Source organism: Lotus japonicus, chromosome 3 (assembly GCF_012489685.1).
Source record: "Lotus japonicus ecotype B-129 chromosome 3, LjGifu_v1.2".
Classification (NCBI taxonomy): domain Eukaryota; kingdom Viridiplantae; phylum Streptophyta; class Magnoliopsida; order Fabales; family Fabaceae; genus Lotus; species Lotus japonicus.
In genome coordinates this window covers 95,633,010-95,657,447 of record NC_080043.1, presented here as the reverse complement: position 1 = coordinate 95,657,447, position 24,438 = coordinate 95,633,010, and the positions used below count along the sequence as shown (strand labels likewise).

The following is a 24,438-nucleotide window of genomic DNA, read 5'->3' as shown; positions in this document are numbered from 1 at the left end:
ATTTAGATTCATCACCCAACCTGTAGTGACATTAAAGCCCTCATCTTTCATACCTTTGAGCCCACCACCACATCCAGAAACTCATGCTTCACCATTACACACCACCTTCGAGACCACCGCTTCATCACACACCACATCACCCACCACCTCACCACGCCGCGACCTCCGCCATCGTAGTCCAAGAAGCCACTACAAATTCATTCGTCCTCCTCTACCCCTTCATTGGAACACCATCATCACTGAAGTTGCGAACCACCGCGGCAGCACCATCGTCATACTAACAATCTCTCCTTGGCCAGCGCGAGGAACATTGTCGCTTCAGATTGCCTCCAAGAAGCCACCGTCAATCTCGATCTCAAACTCTCTCTTCCTCCCTCACGTTTCTTATCCCCTTTCCTCTGTTGGTGTGAAATGGTTGGGCCTGAGCCTGGTGTTTAAGTTAGGCTAAATTTTCATTTTGCATTTCATTTTTTGTTTGGTGTTTTGATTTGTTCTGAATTTATTAAATTTTGATGGATTAACTATAAAATAATTGCATAAAAATTATGTTATTGCTTAATATGTACTTAAACATGTACCCAAAAAAATGTACTTAAACAATAATGAAAATGATAAATTTAAGGAATAATAATTTCAAAACCTTCACACAAAAATTCATTATAACAATCATACCTTTTTTAGTAATTAGACACATTTAAAAGTGCTTTCAACTAAATTATCCAAACAACATTCTTTTCATCAAACTTACTTTTAAAATAAAAGTATCCAAACATAAATCACATTACATTCAACTCACATTCACTCAAACTCTGTTTTGCAAACCCACATTCACTCAAACTCCGTTTTGCAAACTGAAAACCAAACACACACAATATTTCTGCTAGGAAGTTTCCTCTTTCAAAAGAAGCTAATCCAAAAAATGGGTATTCTAATTCTAATAAATTTGGCAGTATGCACATCTGTTGATATAACAAACAACATCATAAACCCTCTCACCAATGATTTCTTCTAGCATCAGATGTCTTAATCTTCTATTCACTGGCAAATCGCAACAAATAACCTTTATAAGTTATCAAATTAATTTGAATGCATCCATCTTGAACCTGCATGCTAGTGACCTGATATCATACCTTCCATGGCACTAGAAACTATACATGCAACTAGGGCGTATGTTTCCTGTTCTACATTGAAATAAACAACAAAAGTAGTGAGAAATTCATTTGTCTATTATCAAGATTTATAATTCACAACGCCTAAAATAAGTTCAACTCATATTTAAGTGGTAAAATTGCACTCACAATCAATTGGATGTTTGTCAATTTGACGAGATGTATAATGTGCAGATAGTAAAAGTAGCGAAAGGAATGCACTAGCCACAAAAATTGCATCAAACCACCGGTGATAGAAGTCAAACTGGATATCACCACCCAGTACATCTGTTATAATAATCCTGCCGAAAAAATCAGATCAGACGTCATCAAGACAATGGTGACCATCCAGTGAAGTTCAATGAAAAGTAATGTGCTTTGGTATGCTGCTTCTTTGAGCTGAGTTCTAAATAATGCAACTAGTATTTGTATAGATATCAATACAACTGGAAGGCTTTATGTTTAATCTTGTATTTCTTTTTATCTTCACTCTTTCTTGCATTCATATTTTTTATGAGGATGTCAGTAAACCTTGTTATAAATTTTCTCTTGGTAACAACTTTTCGTATTCTGTAAAAGTGTTTATTAACCAACAACTCAACATTTCAGTGTAACTTTCTTACCCTGGTATTCATGAATTGTTGTCTACGGCACAGCCGCACAGGCATACGTACAATCAAGAGCACCTAAATTCTTAAATTCTGTTTAAGCAGTATTCCGGAACAGGTTTCTATCATGAAAATCATTTAGACATTACTAATGCATATATTACTACCATACCTGTATTCAGTAGCCAAGCTTTTCCTGATTAAAAGAATAGACGATAGAAAATACATTCCCATTATCTCAGACAAAAACAGAACAACATTGCTTGAAGATCCACTTCCAACTCTTGAAACAGCAAAAAAGAACTGCACGCAGCCCCAAAGAGAATGGAAGTTAGGCTTCATAATAAGTCAAGAGGATAAACTGTATCTGTTACTATATGTAGTGAAACCAACTTGTACTTGGAAACATAATATAGGACAAGATATCATCCTAGCAGAAGAACTCTCAAACCAACCACCATAAAAAGGCAATTTCTTGAGATTGTAATAACTCTTCAAGAGGCAATTTAGCAGTTAATCATATTGATATAACTATATATGCAACAAATGGGAAAAAATTAGGAATTGAAAGCAGTTGGAATACCTTCATTAGATTTGTTAAGAATCCACGCACTGATATCACAACCAACATTCCAATGAATAGCAAGGAAATGTACTGTGACAAAAAATTGCAGAACAAATTTTTTAAATAATACAATAAAAAAAGACTAAGTCAACACAAAAGGAGTTGGAACTTTCAAACAATATAATATCCTAAAAACCTGCTAAGTTCTGTATATCTTTATTACAAATAGCAAACTAACTACAAATGAATGAGCATTTTATGGCAATTAATAAATTAAAAAATCAAATAAAATCAAAGACAGGTGATAAGTAACTAGTGACAAGTGAGAACTAGAAAGAACCGGATCTGATCATACAAGAATGCGTTCAGCTAATTCAAATAAAGAAATTGTGAATGACTGCACAAATTATGAACAAAAAGAATAATTAGGAAATTAGATTTAATGCCATATAAACTACCATATTCTTGACTCATGAATATCCTACTTCTTAAACAAGTTTATTACACAAATTGGAAGCAATCAAAGATTTCCTCATCATCTAACATTTCACTGGAAATCTCTACAATAGCTCTGATTAGTGAGGAGGATCAACCAGAAGCAGATAAAGAAAGAAATCAACCTAAATTCTGCAACAAACAAGTCCAAAGCAAACACTTGCACTTTATAACAACAAAGGAATTTAATGACCAACTTTCTACAGAAACTTTAAGATATTTATTGTTAAGACTTAAGAGAGATCAAGAGAGAGAAAATAGTGAATGGTGTGTGCTAACTTAAGTGTAATTAGGCTCTCTATATATTTTTATCCTAATGAATTTTGGACAAGTGCAGCGCAACTAGAACAAGCTCATCTCAACTAACTTAGACGCTTAGTACCAATATATAACTCTCCGACATTTACAAAATAAGATAATGCCTAATTTGATCTTTAAATAAGAATGCATCAGGTTTTCGAGTCAAACTGAGAAGAAAGCCAACATTTATTCTAGAAAAAAGAATGGCAAGCAACTGACCTGTGATAATAATGCTGCATTGATTCCTATATCAAAGAACTGTAAGAATATACTTATTGTCCTTGTCACAGGATCAACTGAACCATTCTATCATAAAAACACATTAACAGTATTAGAATCAGTCCAAAAGCTGGAAAAAGGTAACTGGAAAATACTAATAGCAACATAAGATATGATCAAATTAAAGAACAATTGAGGAATGCAATATACCTGTTTGAAAACAACACTTTGCAATGACTGCAAAAAACGATAAAAAGCCACATTAACTATAACAGATTCAAAAATAATAGAAAAGCTCACTTTCCATGGAAATAATTTGCACAAAATACAATTAACCAGACAGATGTCACCTATACTAGCAATTTAGTCCAAGTCTTTGGGAATAATTAGAAACATGTTGCTATCAACCAAATGAATGATTTGTTTTGGCAGCATTAATTAGTAAATATTTCCAGATTGACCATTGTGAACCATCTATACCTTAAGAAAGCTTCAATCCACCAAGTATAACCATTAGTCTATCCAGGAAAATCTAATTCTAGTGTATAAAACATCAAATATTGTTGTCGTATATCCCAGTACCTTAATCATTTTGTACACACAATAAACAGAACAAGCATAGCCTAGTAGATTCTGCATATGTCCTCTCCATGTTCGAGAATAAGCAGCAGCTTCCTGCAAATTGAGAACCAGTTTTTCCGATATGAAGATTTGCACAGTAAAAAAATAAGAAAAAAGCAACAAAGTTCAACTGTATTACTTTATTGTAGAAGATGAAGTCGATCATTTTGTTTTATACAAAATCAATCACATAAATGTATCATTCATGATAATACATTCTTCAAAAAGAAGACAGTCACATTGGTTTTCCTAAAGGTCAATGCCACAGTTTTCAGTAAAGATAATATGGTTTGGAATTAGTTTTTCTGATTCTCATAGTTTCATTCCAGCAGCTGCAACACTCTTACGCTGTACTTCATCGCAAAGCCATGCATAGAAGAAGTGCTGGCTTTTTAATGAGGCATCAATTTTACATTCGAAACAGGTGTCCTCTATATTGAAGTAGAATAAAATAGTTTGCACCACGATACAGATATCTGGACAGAGAGCATGTGGGATATTCCATCCTTGCACCGTATTATCACTTCATTAGAATTGATCTTGCTGAGAGACATTGTCCATATGAAGAACTTAACTATTGTTGCAAGCTTGACATTATAAAGGGTTTAGTAAGGAGAAGCTTTTTTGTAATAGAAGAGTGGTTGAAAGGACTAAAAAATATAAACCATCAGGAGAAGCAAGAGTCCAAACTCTTCAAAAAGGAAACCTAATAATTTTATTTAGAACTGTAATAAGCTCTCAAGCAAGCCATTTGGGCATGGAATTGTAATCAAAGCACAGTCCAACACTATTTTAGGCTGAAACTAAATTTATTGACAAGTGGGCTTATGATGTGAAGATTGGATATAGAGGAATAAAAGTTAAGAAATTACATATGTCTATATAGTCCATACACAATTCTAGCAAGTGGGTTAGGGAAATCCAACGTATCAGATAAAGTAAACCTTTGCTTGACGAAGCTCGTAGATCTCCAAGAACAATTGCTTTGAAAGCTCTTCCAAAGCCAGTACCTCTGCTTCCATCCCTTTGATATCTTCACAATCAGCATAAGAATAATTTAAAATTTGTAATTGATAATATCTATAGCATGGTTGCAGAAAATTAAAATGATACAATTAGATATACCATTATTAAGTAAATCATTTTGTAATAAGTATGCCAATAATAAGATCTTTGCTTAGAACCCCAGAGATGAGCAAATTTTGCTTCCAAATTTCAATCATGTTTAAACACAGGACTGTGTATTTGCATGAGTTAAGATGGGAGCCCCATTTTGATCAAAAGGAAAAACTCATCAATTGAGCAATGGACTCCAATCTCTCTGAATATCCAACAAAAAAATCCCTATGTTGAAACTCTAACTGAATTGGAACTATATTGTATTTCTGAAAGGTTAGGTTACAATGAATAGCACTTAGCTATTTTTAGAGATTGAGTGAAGCTTGCGCAGCAAGCTATTACTAAGAGAGAGAGAGAGAGAGAATTCCGTTACAGCTAATAACAGCTACTAACTAATTCTGTTACAGATTGACATGTCAGCAATGCCATGTCAGCAATGCCATGTCAGCATGTGACTACATATACTCTAATACCCTATAAAATAGAAACTAACCAAGCGCCACAGAGAAGCTACAAACACTTTTTCCAAGAGAAGTGATAATGGTTAATAAGAGATTATACTTAAAACCGCAAGCATAAGTCTACAACCAAACACAAAAAAGCACTGCATAAATCCACCTTCATTATAAATCATAAAGAAACAAAGATGTTCTTCAGTCTCTGTGCCTTAGAGCTTTTGCTTGTCTTATTGATCATATAAATTTTTAATACAATTTCCCCCGAAACTTAGATTAAAAAAAAACTGAAGCTTAAAAAGGCTATTTCACGAATTAAAAGAAAACTGACCTTGTTCTTTTTGGTCTTCATGCACCGATCGAACGACCGTACCGACTATGCGTTTAATTAAAGATCTAGCATTTAACTTCTGCAACAAATGAGTTCAGTTGAGCAAGATCGTGTGTGCAAAAAGAAATGGCAGGTAAGAACCCTAAAAGAAAATCAGGTGAAACTTATATTTTATCAAACAAAGACTGAACTTTATAAAATCAATATAAGTCAGCACTGGATAATTCATATTTTAAATTATGAAACCAAAGAAAAAATCAAGATATTATTATACAAATAATTCATTCATTGATATTTGAGCACAGCAATTCACAAATCCATTCTAACTATTGACTTGTACGTGGAAGGAATACGGGGGGGGGGGGGGGGGGGGGGGCTTATGGCAGTGTTGTGCATGCCATGTAAAAATGTCAGTATTTGGCAAAATTAGTACAGGATAGGATTGTGTGCATGGCCCTGCTTATGGTTGCAGCAAGGGAATTTCGGTAACTGATATACAAATAATTCAGCACCTTTTTTTGCATTTTCAAGGCTCACTGATCTCTCATCCTTTTCCCTTAAGATTTTTCATTAACATATTCTTTTATAAAAAAGAAATTCCTCAGAACAAAAGGAAACATTAAAAAAATCTATCCACCATAAACATGCGGATGTGCAAAAGATAAAAAGGTCACCTCCTCAGATCCTTGCTTGTGCTCCATCTCCTTTTGACAAAGAATAATTTTCTTTTTCTTTGTTATACAACTCTCAATTGACTGCATGAGTTGTCTTTCCAATCCCTTGATCTCTGTTTCCTCAATCTCTCTAATCAGTATAAGTGATAAACGTCAATAACCAATAAAAAACATAGCAAAATCCCTTTCCGTACATTTTTCTCACACTCTCAAGTCATCAAAAGAACATCCCTAGAAATGAATACTGATAAAGTAGATAAGATTCAATGTTGCAGGAGCTATAAACAACCTCATATTGATAAGCAAGATAGTCCAGAAGGAAGAAGAACTAGGTAATTAATTACCTGATGAAAAGTGATAAATAACTGTAGGGCAAGTTGACAGCTCCAAAGCCAGACAGAACAGCCATAACAGTAACACCAATGACCCCAATTCTGCTCACAAGTTGAGGCATAGTAAAGAACCCTGAAACACAAGGAACAAGATGCAACAATCATAGCAAACAGACACCAATTCCAGTACCACTGCACTCTATTCTAGTTTGTATGTACCTTTATCAGGTGATGGCATAGGAAAGTGAATGCCCATTCGCCAAAAGACATAGAGAAAAGCGAGCAAGAACAAAGCAGCTCCAGATGCAGCCCTTTCAGTTCTAACACCATTGTTCTTAAGCATCAAGAAGCAATGATAATAAGGCAGGAGAAAAACCAGCAACAGAATCAAACAAAACAAGTCGATTTTCCAGTTGACAACTCTGGCCCTACACGAAAATTGAAACAACAACAATGAATGAATGAATGAATGAACGAACGATATTAGGGTTTTGATGAAGGAGTGATTGACTGACTCTTTGGAGAGAAGAGGGATGATTTCGAAGATGACGAGTTGAAGGAGATTGCAGGAGAAAGCAAAGACGACGCTGAAGATGATCTGAACGAGGACGCGTTTCTCTTCGTACTCTTTGTAGAGACGACGGTTGAGGAACCAGAGACCCGCCCAACCGAGTGAGCATAGGGATCCCAAAACCACCGTGGATTCGAATATTCCTCTTCCCCAACCCATCGATTGATCGATCGATCGAGTGAGATTACGATTCTTCTACTTCACAGTTACAACTTCATCAATTCAATTCATCTTCTTCTGAAATCAACCATTTCTCTGAATTGTGCAGTGGAAGGATCTTGAAGGGAATAACAACAACACAACACTGCTATGCTAAGCTTTCCTTTCCATTTTTTGTCATGTCATCATTGTAGGTTTAAAAAAATAAAATTAAAATATATATATTTTATTAACCAAATATCATTTATCCATAATCTTATTTTATCTTAACTCAAGAATTTCATTCATCTTTCTGTTGAGAATTCAAGTGCGGAGTTTAAGTTTGAGTAAGGAGAAGACTTTATAGGAGATATGAATTTATCTTTTTCATCATATCTAAACCCCCACACTACACCTCACAACTGAACCACCCTTCCCTGTTTTTCTTCTTCTTTTTCATCATCATTCTTCTTCTCCTTCTTCAGCGTGTTCTTCAATTTCTCAACCAATTCATGCCCAAACCTTCTCTCCCAGATTTTTAACACAAAATTTACCCTGCATGGGTAAAAAACCAACCAAAACAAAAATACCCAATTGAAAAAAATGGGTTTCGCAGATCTAGATTTGAATCTTGGTTTGTTCGAAGGTTTTAGATTTGGAAGCTTGAAGCTTTTCTTTCAGATCTGAAATCTAAAAGGGACGAAGGGACAGGTGAGGTGGGTTGCGATCGGTTTTCGCTCGGTGAGGATGGGTAGGGCTGTCCAAAATTTTAAGGCCTGTTAGAAACCGTCCGACCCGCTACCAAAAACACCATCTCGGTTCGGATGGGTCGGTTAACGGGTTGGCGGTTGAAAAAAACAAACGCTTCCATTTGGTTTAGTTCGGTAGAGTTCAATTTAGGGTATGAACCGACTGAACTAACTCTTAAACAAAACAAAAAAGTTAACAGCCCAACCCCACAACTCACACTAACTAACCCTAACCTACCATATATATATTCAAAATCTCTACTCTCTCAAAAACCCTAGTCTCCACCACTTCTCTGATTCTCTCACTCAAGCCTCATCCGCCACTCCACCACCTCTCTAATTCGTTCACACAAGCCACCACCTCTCTCAATCAAGCCTTAGTCGCCAATTCACCACCTCTTTCACTCAAGCCTCAACCGCCAGTCCACCACCTCTTAAGCCTCAACCCTAGCCTCCAAGTCCAACCATCGTGTATCGCACCAAGTCCACACTACCACGGCTCCACCTCCTTCTCCTTCTGAGGTGGAGGAAGCGATCTCGATCGTCACGACAGAGAGGTTTCATCGCAGCGAAAACGATCTCGTCGCGACGGAGGGGTTTCGTCGTCATTTGCGGTGGTTCCCGACTTCCTTCGTTCTCTGTCCTCTTAACCCTTCTCTCATCTGTTTTAGAACTTGGAAGCGTGTAATGGTAGATCTCGGCGTCGACGGTGAAGACGTTTTCGGAGGGAGGCCATGCAACACTATTGTTGTGAAGATCTTGATTGATTTGGTATTTCTTTCGTTTCTGAAGATAGATTTGTAATGTTATAATGTCATTTATGTTGATTTATCAAGTAATTTATGTATATTAGATGTTATTTTTTGAATTTTTGCTGGAACTCCTCATCTCGTCCTCTCTTATCTGTGATTTTTTTCTTCGATCAATAATCATTTTACCCGACTGATATAACCGTTACTCGACCAAACCCAACCCGACAAACCCGTTGCTACTAGGTGAATGGTGGCAGGCAGGTGGTTTGGTGTAATTTCACCCAACAAAAAACCGAGTGAGCTTGAATTCGCCCATAACTGTCCGATGGACAGGCCTAGGGGTGGGTTTCCGGGTAGGTTAGGGGTGACGGTGGGAGTGGGTTGCGGTTGGGTTCTATCGAGATGCCACTTCCTGAAACGAGTTATGGTGATGATGATGGAGATTTTGAGATTGAGGTGGAACTTTTCGAAGGGTGCCTCTGCATGATTGTGAAATACCACAATACCAAGGTTGATGTTTGGGTGATGGAGGAGTATGGATTGAAAGAGAGTTGGTGCAAGCTTTTTACTTTGATGGAATAACCTGACTTGAGATCCTTGAAATCTATGAGGCCTTTGGGTTATTCTTCTGATGGGGCGAAGATTCTGCTTGAACACAACCGTGAGAAACTCTGTTGGTATGACCTGAGAAGTAAACAAGTGAGCCATGTTAGAGTTCTAGGAATGCCAAATTTGAATGAAGGGATGATTTGTGTTGGGGATGATTTCATGGGTTTTAGGGTAGGAATTAAGAGTTGGGTTGGAGATTTTGGTGGTTAGGGGCGGCGATGGGTTCTAGGCAGGGGTGGCTTGATGGGGTTATGGGTTTCTAGGTTTCTTGGAGGATGAAGGTAGATGAAGATGCTAATGAAGATGATGGAGGGTTTAATTTAGTGATTAGGTTATTAGGTATGTAATTTAGTGAAATATATTTTTTAAATTAAATTTAATTCGAAATACCTGGTAAACCCACTATAGCAGGTAAAAAGTACATACTGGTAAACCCACTTTTTTTATTATAAAATTATGATTAAGGTTCTGAAGCTTGTGAGATTTCAGTTTTTTTTTTTTTAAGTAAACATGAAATATATTAAACGCCAACTGGCTCAAGGTTCATTACATCAGCATCAAGCAACGGGAGCGCGGCTAAAGGAACCTCTTCCACCCATACCATATTGGCACAAGTGTCCGCGTTCCGAGCAAAAAAGTCAGCAATGACATTACTCGTGCGACGAACAAAACAAAGAGAAACAAACTCAAATTCAGAAACTAATAAACGACAATCTCTAATAAGAGTACTCAAATAAGACCGACCCTCCTCATTCATCCTCCAAGCGTTAAAGAGATTCAAGCAATCTGTCTCTATAACAATCCGGCGAAAACCCAAGTCAATCGCTAGCTGCATCGTCCATCGCATAGCCATAGCTTCCGCCAAAAGATGGGAGCTAATAGGGATTGGAAAAGAGCATGACGCAGCCATTGCCTCGCCCTCTGAATTGCGAGCAACCATGCCAAGACCCGCGGTGCCACCCCCTCGGAAAGACGCATCGAAGTTGCACTTGATGGTACTTGGGTGTGGCCTCCGCCATCGAGCTGGCCTTGCACCCGTCCCTGGACCACCGTCACTCACTCGAAGCGCACCTTGCATGACCTCAACTCGACAGAGAACGCCTGTAATAGAGAAATTACGTTGTTGGAACTGAACCGGATTTATGGCCTCTCATATCACATAGATAGTCGTCTGGACCGTGGAAATGAATTCGGAATCACCTTGCTCGACCACCCACGTCAAGAAATCTGCAGAAGCAATGAAGCTGTCGACTCAGAGAGACAAGGAGGACGTGTACCAGACCTGCTTCGCTGTTGGGCGCAGCATGAAAAAATGCTCCGTAGTCTCGTTCTCTCCCAAGCACGAACAACATCCTGGATCAACATCAACGTGTCGCCAAAACAGCCTGTCTTTCAGAGGCAAGTAACCCGAGACAACTCTCCAGCTTGTCTCCTTGCATCTAGGCAATGCAGAAGTAGCCCAAAAACCTTTCTAGAAACGGGCACTAAAGCCAACCACCGTGGACGAAGAAGGAGCATCAATGCTTGCTAACTTTCTAAAAAAAACATACCCAAAATTGGACGTGTAGTGTCCATTTGAGGCTCCTGGCCAATATAAAATATCCTGGACCCCATTCAAGCTCAAAGGAATAGATAGGATAAGCTCCGCTGTGCTTGGACTAAAGACAAACGCTACCAAGTCCCTCCACCAACAATGCCTCTCATGATCAATCAACGATGCAACTTTTGATAAAGCCATCTCCTCAACAAGATCATGTCTATAAACGAGGGATGCTCCACCCGGCACCCATTTATCAATCCAAATATTGACCTGTGTTCCATCACCAATGCGCCACATATCTCCCTGTTCAAAAATCCAACTAGTCATCATAATGCTTGTCCATGCAAAGCTCAGACGGTAACCTTTCTTAGCCCCGCGAATGTCACCACTATTAAAATATACCGCCTTGAAGACACGAGCCATCAAACAATCCGGATGTGTATAAATCTGCCACCAATTCTTGCCCACTAAGGCCAAATTAAAAGATTTAAAATCTCGAAAGCCAAGGCCCCCTTCCATTTTTCCTTTACAAAGATTTTCCCACTTGGTCCAATGTAAGCTTTGGCGAGCTGGATCGCCGTCCCAGAAAATTTGGAAATCATATGGTCAATATATGCATAAATACCATCAAGCAAAACAAAGCAAGACATAACATAAGAAGGAATTGCTTGTGCCACATATTTAATTAAAATTTCCCTCCCGGCTCTTGAAAGAAACTTTTCCTTCCACCCTTTAAGCTTTTTCCAAACTCTTTCCTTGACAAAATTAAATATTTGAGTTTTAGACTTACCGATGATAGTTTTAATAGAAATGACACATTTATGTAACCATTTTTTTATCCTCTAGAGCCTCAATCCCTATCTTCTATTCTAATTAATGGAGATAGAATAAATGAGAGTTGTTAACAAAAGTGATAGATTGGGTCAATTTAAAAATTTAATGATAAATAGTTTGAATTTGTGGAGTTCTTAATTTTTTTTTAAAAGTAAAATAGGAATTAATAATTTTATTTGTCCCGATCAAAATTATAATTATTTAATTTGTCCCCGTAAAAAAAAATCTATATTTTTTTCTAAAATACACAACGTCCTCCATCTAACAAACATAGTTAGTTTTGTTACATGGTTAATCTATGGATTAATTTGGGGAAAATGAATACATGTACCATTTTACCCAAAAAAAAACATTTCAATTTGAATTTATTTATATTTGAAAGGCTTAATAGCTCTTTTGGTCCCTCACTTATCACAATTTTGCATTTTTGGTCCCTTTAGAAAAAATTAGCAAAATTAGTCCCTCACTTTTGCCGTTTTAGTCTAAATAGGGATCATTTTCGCAAACAAATAAGCAATGCTGAGGACCAAAAGTGCTAATTTTTTTATTGGGGACCAAAAGTGAAAAACCGTGATAAGTGAGGGACCATAAAAGCTATTAGTTTTTATCAGTTGGTATTAGTTTTTATTATCTATTATGTGAGATTAGATAATATTTGATTTGTACATGTTCTTAAATTTAACACTCACGCGAAAGGCGACCCCAAAGTCCTAAGGAATTGAACACATGTGGATAAATAAAAGTTTGTTATCGGTTCAAATGAGCAAAAATCTTTTACAAGGGCCCCAACCCGTATTTATAGAGATCTGATGGGCTTTACACGTTATCATAATGGGCATGTTGAGCCGCGTTATTCTAAGCCCAACTCCCTTACAAGTAACTCTTGCTTCAAGCAAGCAATCTAGGCAAAATAAAAACCTGCTTCTTTTAAGTTGTCCTCTGGTGAGCGTTGTGTGCTTGGACCCACGTCTCCTGAGCGAGCAACCCTCGGACATGAGAGACTCGCCCAGTCCATAGTGTAAAAAATATTTTATGAATCATATCTTTCAAGTTTTGATTTAAATATTTTTAAATCCATATTAAATTTGATTTCTTATTTTTTTTCTCTTGGATACTAATTCAATTAACCAAACTTGAATTATTATATATTGAGCCTATTTGTATATGAGATTATTGGAACTTATCTATTAAAAAATGCCTTAAATAAACTTCAATAAGTGCTTTTTAATTTGCATAAAGTACTTAATAATACCCTAAAAAAAGTACTTGTTAAAAAATTAACCGTGTTATCTCAATCTCAATCTCAATATAAATAAAATGAGAACCCATTAGAAGGAAAGTTTGACATGTGTCACTAGTGGAACCAACCCCGATTTTACGCCACGTTAGCAGAATAATTTAAAAAAAATCTAAAAGAAATTTGTAATACTATATTTAGCAACTTCCATCTTCACGTTGGCACGTGGACCTGAACACAAGTGATGATGTGAATATGTGATATCTTCCCTAGCGTGGTCCACAGCCTGTAAATGGAGGAAAATTGAAAAAAGAGAGAGTTAAAGATTGGCTAATTTAAACCTAAGTGTAGGTAATTAATGATAGCCTAAAACCTTCCTTGCCACACCAATGACCAATGAGCAAGCTTTATTTGAATTTTTCTGCTTCCAATCTCTATCTTCAAGATTTTTTTTATTTTTATAAGAATTCGTAACTGCTGCATTAAATATTGTTGATTATTTTTTAAATTCCTCATTATGGATTTACCCAAACCTCCCACAACAGCCAATTAACGGAGAGAGAAAATAGAGAAAACAACACGACAAATTATCAGGGCAGCTTTGCGTGTTTTCTTTAACTGCTGCCTGGTGCCTGCAACCATTAACTTTACGTGTTTATCAAAACTAACAAACCTTGCTTTTCTCTTCCATTTGCAGCCCTATCAATTGCAAACCATGATGCCTCCCTATAGTCTGCTACTCAAGATGATTTTAATTTGAAATTTGAAATTTGAAATTAGTGCATGCAAACCTTCTTGAACGATCTATAAATTGGGATGAATGGAATCTAAGCAGTTGTTGTGCGCATCTGGATTCAGACTTCGGAGGATGGCTGGCCGGATTTATTGAAGGCAGAGTTGGAGGGGCGATGACGGTGGTGGAAGGGGCTGCTCGGAGTTTGGAGATGGTGCCTGAATCGAGAGATTAGATGTTTCATCTAACCGTGGAGCTTTCTTAAGCAGAGGACATCGGTTCATGGAAGGGAGGATTTTGGTGAGTTTGATGAAGCGTGTGCTCTACTTTCCATCTCTTTGCTTTCAAGTTTCAAGCAAGGCAGTGGCTTACTGATCTGGCAAATGGTTTGTCTGTTATTTGATTATCTGCAATTGATAAATTCTGCTCTCCCTGCTTATTGTGGTCACTGCCGACTTAACTGTCACATTGTGTATTCCAGTTTATTTGGCTTTCCATTTCTTTTTTATTTATAAATTTCATTTTTAAAAAAATTACATCCTGATTATGTGTCTGTTTGTTAAAAACTGCAAGGAGGTTACTTCTGGCATGTGCCGAGGTCGCAAACAGTATCTCCTCTCACTCATGGAGGTATGAAGGAATTTTGCCTGCTGGGCATTTGCTTCAATTGATCTATTGATCTATATGCTCCAAAAGGATATCTCAAATGGTTTCTTTTCTCAAACAATTCCTGACTTATATGAAATTACATAATACATTTTTCCTTTACTTGATTATGTTATCGGTTTTTTTTTTTGTTGTTGTTTGAGGTCCAAGTCCATTGGATGTTGGTAACAATTAAAAAAGACAGAGGTGTAAGAAGAGTTGTTGGACTTGGAAGGGTTATGTGAGGAAAGGTGGAGTTTGTACCATGAATAAAGATGATTTAGTTAACCAAATAACCTACTTAGATGGTGGAGTTTGTTTATGGAATTTAATATGGTTGAGAACTAAATATAGGAGCTACAAATTTCATTTTGTTGAATGAAGGTTCTGAAACATTAGCATTTAAACAATACATCTGATTTATCTACCAGTTGTTTTCTTCTATTTGCAACTCTATTTTGTCCTCAACTCTTCTAATTTGTTTAGTTTTCATTTTTACAGGGCTTTCCGTGTGGTAAGTTTCATCATGATGCAATCTTTTTCTTTCGGGCTTTGATTTTTCTCCTCTCGGTAATCAAAGAAATCTTTGCTTTTAACCAAATTCACCAAGATTTTTTGTTTTAAAATAGACGCCTTTTTTCTTCGTCTCCTCGATTTACAATACGGAGTTTCAGGATCTCATATTTCTTTTAGGACTATATAAATGACATTTTCTTTCTTTCTTTTAGCTGCACTCTTATAATGTCATCAATACATTTTTTTGTTGAAACTCATTGTCAAGAGCAGGAGAATACGATCTTGAATTTTACATGTCATGGGAAGGAGAATATGAATATGAGGGGCCTGGATATCTAGGAGAATATTTGATTTGTTAGGATTGATAGTTTAATATTTTGCTTACTCTATTTTAATTTGTAGAAATGCTTTTAAGGTTTTGGGTATTTAAATATTTTAAATGCTTTTTGTTGTGGTAGACTCTAATTTGTCATTGACACATTTTGATATAATTTTAGCTAATATTACGATATTAAAGTTCTTTTTATTGATGTTCTTGGTTATCTTTTAGAAATGTCCATTAAGATATTAACTTTTTTATTTTGTTAAAAGCTCTAACCTTTTTGAGTTGTTTTAATCATAGGAATATATAAAAGTATGTAGAACTCCAATAATAAGGTGTAGGTGAAGCTATTTGTTTTAGATAGAGAAAAATTTGGTGTGTTCTCTTCACGAGATGAATATATACTATTTAGAATTTTAGATACATTTTGAGGACCAAGTGATGTTATTAATCTTTTAATTGTACAAATTGCTACTAAATATTTATGGACAACATGTGAATCATTTGCTATAGTGTTACATCAGTCTTTTGAGGCACTTAAAAGGATTTAAGTTCTATTCACTTCTCTTCTCTTTTTCGGTTTGTTGTGATCTTCATTGTCATTTCTTGATTTGTTTAGATAAAGAGGTCTAGAAATAAGTGCTTAGACAAATCTATTACTTATGAACAAAGGCATATGCAAGTTTTGACTACAAACACTCTTCTATCTATGACTTCATGGTAGTTGAGTTTTTATAAGTTTCTATATGGTTCACTTTAGGAATCATGGATCTCTGCTATGTTACAAAAAATGATGTGGCTAAATGAAAAGGTGCTATGGGTGGTTTGTATTAGTTTTGTTGCTAATCCATTTTTGTGAAAGTTATCTAGAGTTGCTCTGTTAAATGGTGGATGATAGCCATCCATTTTATTCAATGAATGTGTGTATTTCAAATCACTTATGGATTTACCTGCATTTTATCTATTCTATGCATGGGTTGCAAATTTGTTACTTGGTTTCATTCAATGATGATTTTGATAGATATGAATTTTGGAATTATATTCACAAAAATAGTAAATGGGGCTGAATGTGTGAGTTGTCATTCTCGCACGATTCTATTCTTATCTTAAGACTCAATTTTGCTTAATAGCATACTTTGATGAGTTTCTTTATTTTCAGGACTAAATGAGACCACTTGCTCATAATCAAGTGTGATCTTCTAAAATTTGGGACAGCTTGACATAAAATTAATGGCCGAGTTGCCTTTTAACATGTACAGGCCTTTTCTAAGCATTGAAGTGGAACTGATGGAAGTGGTATGATAACACAATGTGAAATCAGAAGTATAATATAATTGGTGCAGGAGTCATGTGTGATATGTCAATTCGATGTGTTTGTAGAAGTTTTATAATGGTGTGGGACTTAACAAACGATCTTCAGGTTCATTTCTCTTTATGGTCTCTTGGTTGTGTAGGTTTTTTTGTGTTCTCTTACTTATGATTTGAAAATGTTTTATGGATAGAACAAATGGGAATGATGACAATGTCGCAGTATAAGGTGCAAAGGAGATAGAGCAGAAATAGATTGATGGGCAACTAGGGATTCTGCTATTTGATTCCCAACAAGCGAATATTGTGCTTTGTGATGGAAGAATTGAAAGTGGAGTTGGAGAGAATAGCAGGTTATGAAACACAATACGGTGATATCCAAGAAAAATTTGATAACATGAAGAGTTACTTAGAGACTATAACAGTGCAGCTTGATGATTTCTTTGATGAAATAGTAGAAGGAATGAAGAAGTTTCTGGTCATGTGCTATCATAGGTAGAAAAAAATTTAGATATAGAGAAAAGGAACTAGAAAAAAAATGTTAAAAAAAGCACTGTCATCTTGGTTAACGCTTTGGGTCTCAAATTGTACAGGCTACAAGAGTTAGGCTAGATACTATTTTGGTGCAAAGTACTGCAAAATCTGTGGGATTCTTGATTATAGGCATGTATATAAATTATAATTTTAGAGACAAGTATAATTTTCAATTACATTTGAATTATTATTGAATAAGATCAAATTTTAACATAATGTTACTCTTGCTTTGAGGAAAATTAGAACATGTAGAAGCTGATGACTTCAATTGAAAGAAACATCTTTCAATCAAAAGGGAAAGATTCTCTATCTCCTGTTTTGGGAAGAGGGTAAAGGTGGGAATCCTATATCTATTTTAGATTTGGATTGCATGTGTTTTGTTAATTTGATTGTTGATATATACTTATTGGGATGATTTGTAAGAAGAGGAAAATTGACATATTTCATTTAGGTATAATTATTATTTTTTAATTATTACAAGAAAAAGAAACTGATTGAAATGTTTTATTATAAATAAACTTTACAGTGTAACTATTTTTTATAATTCTTAAATCATTTTTAAATAATTTCTATATTATCATATTTATCATTTTTTAAAATTTTTATAATTATAATCTGTCATGTATATTTTAATAAAAATTATTGAAATGTATATAATTAAAATTGTATTGAATTCAAATTATTAAAATCTATGAAAATATGTTGTGCGAAATAGAAGGCACAATTATATAACATGTAATTTGACATATCTATATATTATATAAAAGCAAAGTTTGGCAACAAGGAGGGTAAAATAGTCATGCAATAGACTATGACTCATGAATGAATATTTTACCATGGTCATATACGTAAATTTGAAAGTAATTCAATATGGAATTAATCTTGACCATTCATTGCTTCTAATCCTAGCTGTTGATCCTTTTTCTTATGAAACCCTTTGTATACAACCTTTTCATATTCTTTGCCGTTTTATTTGTTGCTTTTGTAACTCCTAATTATGGATTGTGATTACAAAATCACCAATAGTCTCTTCCTTCTTCTCCCATATATAAAACATCTTTCCATTCCCCTTTAAACTTATTTTCATCTCTCTCATTTTGATCTTCAACATCTCCATTCATGTGCAGGAAATCACTCTGATTTGGACTCTCCATCATTCCAACACAAGAAGATCTTCCATCAGGTTAGAAATTTTTCTTTTGCGTCTTTTCTTCTCTATCGGTCACTTCTTCTTCATCACTTTTCATTTCGACATTGACGTTTTTCTTCATCATCATCTTTCATCCGGTAAGAGCCCTTCTTTTTTTCACCTTATTTATCCTTTTTTATTTATCATCATTTCTTCTTCAGATTTTGTTCTCATGCTACGCACTTCTCAAACGGTCTTATTTTTTCTCATTCATTCTCCTCATTCATCATCTCTCACTCCTCTAAAATTTGGTCTTTATTCGCAATATGCATGTTGTTATCGCTTATTCAATAGATGAAAGTTACATGTTTTATTTTACTTTTGTAATTTATGCATGTTTTGTTCTTTGCTATTGATTATTAAAATTATTATGATTTGTTTGTAACTTCTATTTCGTTTCAAAAATATTTTTTCTTCATAAACGGTTAAAGTCATCTCCTTGACTATTTCTCTAATTGTGTTTCATTATCTTTCTTGCACAATTATGATGTTTGCTTCTATTTCTTTGACAGTTTAATTTTCAACCAATGTAAGTTGACCAAATGATAATATTTTCTTCTAATCCAGTACATTGAAGCCTTTTTTTTTCTCCTTTTACATTTCATTGATTAAACAATGTTTCATATTTTTTTCTTACCTATGAGCTTTTAAGTAATTATACATATTATCTCATATGTGAATTTTCAGAACCCGTTCGATATTCAACAGACTTTTAATCTCAGTCATTCGATATTCCCCTTGAACTTCCTCCATCAATGTTAGTATATAACTTTCAACTATTAAGCTCAAATTATTTTAAATAAATTTATTATTATTTAATTTATATGAGTTATGGAGTCTTAGGTCAAAAATTATATTAAATATGATATTAGTTATGAATTCCATAAGACACATATTAGTAGTTTAGGTATGTTGACGTATTAATCAACTAATAATTAATATAAAAAATAAACCTTAAAAGTTAAGGTCACTCAATAAAAAAAAACCCATCTATCCTTCCTCTTGAACTTCCTTCATTAATGTCATTTTATAGACTTCTATTATTAATTAAAAATTATTGAAAATAAATTTTTTATTTTTTATTTCATATAAGTTATGAAATTCAAAAAGGCATTTTTATTTATTTATTTATATTTATTTATATATAATATAAAGGAGAAGTTTAGCAATCTCGAAGGTAAAATAGTCTATCAATAAAAAATGTTTCATATATTTATTTTTACCTATGAGCTTTTAAGTAATTATACATATTATTTTATATGTGATTTTTCAGAACCGTTCGATAGTCAACAGACTTTTAATCTAAGCCGTTCGATATTCCTCTTGAACTTCCTCCATCAATGTTATTATATAACTTTCTACTATTAAGCTCAAAATTATTTTAAATAAATTTATTATTGGTCAAAATTAATATTAAATGTGATATAGTTATGAATTCCATAAGACACATATTATTAGTTTAGGTTTGTTGAAGTATTAGTTAACTAATAATTAATATTAATAATAAACCTTAAAAGTTAAAAGTTACTCAATAAAAAAAACTCTCTTGAACTTCTTTCATCAATGTCATTCTATAGACTTCTACTATATATTAATTGAAAATTACTTTCAATAAATTTACTATAATTTATTTCATGAGTTATGAGATTCAAAGATGTATGCTTAATATTAAATAAGATCATAGCAAAAGAAAAAAAAAAGACTATCACTATCCCTTTTCTCTACCACTATGTAAATTAAAAAGTGTCAATACTCATTCAAAATGTGCACTTCACATAAGTTTTGTTGAAGTATTTGCTTTAATTTTATTTCTTCAAAGGCTCAAGTTTCAAGACATTTTTCCAAGTACATATATCCAACAACTAGCTATTGATGTACTGACCTAGAATTTTTACATGTGTTCTAACATGATTTTTATTTAATGATGATCTTCAACTTGATTTCATCATATAAAATTGAAACACCTAAAAAATCAATTTCTCTTTGATTTGCTCAACTTTTTGTTGTGTAGGATGACTCAAACAGTTCGTGTGCTCCATGTGTGGGAAATAAGGGATTTCAATAAACCTAAAATTGTTAATAGTATTGAACTACTCTTAATCGTTGAAAATGTAATCACTTTTTTGTTTTCCCCACTTTCATGGTACCTAATTCAAACTATTTATTGTTACCATAACAAAGTTTATGCGATTCAAAATGTTATGGTTCAAGCATCTGCTAGAAAATATAGAGTCACAAAGCATAAATACAAGATTACTTGAATGAGCATCTCAAAAATTGAGGAGGCTACAAGTGACACTACTCCTACAACAAAATTTGATTTTGTATAATTTAATATAGTTAACATCATTTTCAATTTAATTGATCATCTCTGAAGAAACCAAAGTTTATATAGTACTAATTTGTTTTATAAAATGAAGGACATATAATACCACATGAAAACTAATTTCATCTTCTAAATAACAATAATCCATATGAGCTTAACCTCTAACATTGCTTCCTTAAATGAATGGCCCTAATACTATGTTGTTTCTTACTTTTTTTTTCATTCTTCATTACTCTACTCTACATTGAATCATTCTCCTCAATAGCCACTAATACTCAATTTCTCCAAGATGCATATTGCATATATATAAAGCTTTCTTCTGATCTAACTTTCAGATGAACATGTTCACAAATAAGTATTCATAGCTTACAACTTCTCTTATTTTTTCCTGTGAGAAGGTCCAAATTTACTTAGATTGTGGAAATTTTATCTAGGCGGGTTTAACTTAATTTCATCCTATTTATAGGTTTAGTATGAACAAACTATGACTTATTTGTAACCAAATAAAAAACTATGAATTATTTACTTTTTACATATTTATTACTTTCAAGTTTATGTGTCAACGTTAATATAATTATAATTTTTACCAATACTTAATTTTATGATAACGAATAACAAAACCGAATATTAACAAAGAACAAATTTTGTATTTAAGCACATATGTTATCTAATTCATATGAGTTATGAAATTTTATAGGAAATTTCCATTAAAACTTAGATAATTTCATGACACACATTATTACTTTAAATTTGTTGAATCATTATCAAGTAATAATTAATATTAACAATAAAATTTAAAAGTTAAAGACCATTCAATAAAAAAACCTCCACTATCCATTTCCCTTTGAACTTCCTCCATTAATATTAATTAGTCTATAGTTTTTTATTATTAACCTCAAAATTATTTTAATTGAATTTATTATTATTTAATTCATATGAGTTATAGAATGTCATAGGGTAAACTTAATATTAAATATGATATTGTACCAAAAAAAATATTAAATATGATATCACTAAAAAAATATATATATAATAAATACTAAAATAAAAATCAAAAACATGTGATGCAAAAAAAAACCTCCCCTTAAACTTCATTCATTAATATTATTCTATACTAGCTTTCTACTGCTAAGCTCAAAATTATTTTAAATGAGTTTATTATGATTTAATATTAAATAAGATCTTACAGAAAAATACTACTTCTATCTGTAACGTACAATAAAATTGTTATATCAAAAGAATAATCCAAAGTATCAATTAGATAAATAACGACAAACAACACAAATAAAAAAAAACAAACACACTCATAAAAAAAAGTACAACAAAAAAAAACAATTAAAAACATAAATTAACACTTTGACAAAAAAACATAATTATCGCAAGTAATATTATTTTTTCTCCTTTTCATACGAATATATCATAAAAAAATATCATAAGAAAACACAATAGAAAATAAAAATGAATGCCCCCGTGCAACGCACGGGTAAAAAATACTAGTACTCCTATAAAATAAATGAAAAACATATAAAATTACAAAATAAATATGAACTTAATGATGATCTCCTTGACCATTATGAATTTAAGCTCAAAAGATTACATTTGACAAATTATAAAAAGGTTACTATATGCTACTATGTTATATGTTAATTTCAAAATTTTCTAATGTATATCAGGGCAATTTCATAGTGTTCTAAGAGACGAGCTTAGCTGAAGGTATTTTTGTGATATGTACTGACACAAATAATTTTTAAGAAGAAGAACTATTAATTTCCTTTGGCCTATGTTTGTATTGGTGGTGGACAGACTATGTGTTGTTAGTTAGACCTCACTGATTCAGACAGTTTCTAATTTGCTCATTTGTATTGCCTAATATGTTTGGTCTATACATTATCATTACATTTTCCTAAACTTTGATTTTAATTTACAGTTTTATAATAATCTAAAACATCTATCCGTGCATCGCACGGGTCAATTGGAGGGGGCTGCGACGGCGGTGGAAGGAACTGCTCAAGGTTTAATTAGCCACGATTTCAAGGGTGAAGGCTATGGAGATTCAATATAGTGCCTAAATCGGAAAACATGGTACCTGAGTTTATATATATGCATGATAATTTGATAGGGAAGAGTCAGGCGTGGACATCATCATCCGCAGACAAATCCAAATCCTGTTTCATCATTAGCTGTGATAAAAAGGAATAGTATGACTAGCTTTCCGGAAAATAAGACGTACTTTCACGGGAAGTAATATATATTAAAATCTCCCATGAGGAACATTTTTTATGAAACAAAATTCATCCCATAACTAATGTAATCTTTTTTATATTTTAAGAACTTTTTTCATAATTATTGAAATTTGTTCTACGGAAAAAACCTACCACGCTGAGTAATATTGTAAATGAAAATACTGAAATATTTAAACTATGAAAAAGTATTTTACAAAATATAATATTATATGAATAATTTTTCGTAATTTTTTCAAAACTTTTTGGAATGAATATATATAAAATTACCATAGTTTGATATATGAACACACATATATATAATATATTATACATATATTTATGTTTAAATTATAAGGTAAGGTCAGGAGCTCCCATAAGGTGGAATATCTTACATGAAAATACTCATTATGAGTTTAATGGATATGCACTGACAGTGTAAAATAGTTTTACACAGACATCCAATTGAATTCCGTCAAATCAGAAAATATCTTATTCTTTTAATTAAAATTAAAGTCAAATGTAATTATCTCTCCTATGTGGCATGCTTTGATTGGATGATTGTGTAAAACTATTTTACACTGTCAGTGCATATCCATTAAACTCAAATAAAATATTATCATGTTAAAACTAATACTTAAATTACAGGTGAAAAGTTGCTACGAGTAATTTATAAGAACATTTAGTATATTTTTAAATTGTTTTTGAATATTTTGAGGATTATATTTTTTTGGTTACAATGGAAAATTATTTTGAGGACTTAATAGGGAAAATACTTTCCATGTAATGGGGTTGTTGGCTGGTTGGCGAGGTGGGGTAATTTCACTTTTGCGGCTGTTGTTTAGGTTTTTGAGATTCCACCGATAGAGCTTGAAACTTTAGTGTTGACGAACGCTCTGCTTGCTGTGTAATTATTCTTTTATTTTCATGTAATTTTTCGATGAAGTAAAAAAAGAAGGGAAAAATACTTTCACGGGGAGTAATATATATTAAAACCTCCCATGGGATAAATTATTTTCAGGATAAAACTAATATAATTTAAGTATTTTTTCATAATTTTTTAATTTATTTTAGGAGTAAATATTTAAAATGGTATGAAAGTATGATAGTGGAAACATGTCATTAAAAAAAATTCTCATGTGGAGGGATATTTTACATGATTTTTTGAAATCAGATATTTTAAATGAAAATACTTTCATATTTAAACTAAAAAATATATTAGAGAATATAAGGAGTGCTTCTAAACATAATTATATTTATATATATATATATATATATATATATATATATATATATATATATATATATATATAAAAGTTACACGGTAAAAAGCCCCTGCAAGCCCCCTA

The 24,438-nt window shown here is 33.2% G+C and overlaps 1 protein-coding gene and 1 long non-coding RNA gene across 8 annotated transcripts; one reads left to right on the top strand and one right to left on the bottom strand.

Annotated features, from left to right (window-relative positions):
• Positions 1–715: 715 nt before the first annotated feature.
• LOC130747800 (GPCR-type G protein 2-like) lies at positions 716–7,774 on the bottom strand. 4 transcript variants are annotated; one of them, XM_057600832.1, is made up of 14 exons: positions 7,383–7,774; positions 7,087–7,295; positions 6,880–7,000; positions 6,536–6,665; positions 5,862–5,940; positions 4,901–4,989; positions 3,918–4,010; positions 3,546–3,572; positions 3,336–3,422; positions 2,340–2,411; positions 1,929–2,059; positions 1,299–1,450; positions 1,131–1,181; positions 716–1,038 (listed from the first exon to the last, which is right to left on the bottom strand). In XM_057600832.1, coding segments are annotated over exons 1-13 (1,407 nt in total). In that variant the 5' UTR covers positions 7,598–7,774; the 3' UTR covers positions 716–1,038; positions 1,131–1,179. The 4 variants fall into 4 exon arrangements, with proteins under 4 accessions (XP_057456815.1, XP_057456818.1, XP_057456816.1 ...); XM_057600835.1 differs by having other exon boundaries at positions 1,131–1,176; XM_057600833.1 differs by having other exon boundaries at positions 716–1,181.
• A 5,620-nt stretch (positions 7,775–13,394) lies between these two features.
• On the top strand, positions 13,395–17,531 carry LOC130747799 (uncharacterized). 4 transcript variants are annotated; one of them, XR_009022523.1, is made up of 4 exons: positions 13,396–14,416; positions 14,604–14,660; positions 15,177–16,933; positions 17,016–17,531. It is a non-coding gene; the product is annotated as an uncharacterized LOC130747799 (long non-coding RNA). The 4 variants fall into 4 exon arrangements; XR_009022525.1 differs by having other exon boundaries at positions 13,398–14,416; positions 14,604–15,245; positions 16,673–16,933; XR_009022524.1 differs by having other exon boundaries at positions 13,395–14,330; positions 14,604–16,933.
• The last annotated feature ends 6,907 nt before the right edge of the window (positions 17,532–24,438 follow it).

Bases quoted from the DNA above. Each gene is read 5' to 3' on its own strand.
- LOC130747800 (XM_057600833.1), bottom strand. From the start codon at position 7,597: ATGGGTTGGGGAAGAGGAATATTCGAATCCACGGTGGTTTTGGGATCC. The intron at 7,296-7,382 runs GTCAGTCAATCA...ATTTTCGTGTAG, and splicing joins ATCCCTCTTCTCTCCAAAGA to GGCCAGAGTTGTCAACTGGA. The intron at 3,423-3,545 runs GTATATTGCATT...TTTTTATGATAG, and splicing joins AAAGTGTTGTTTTCAAACAG to AATGGTTCAGTTGATCCTGT.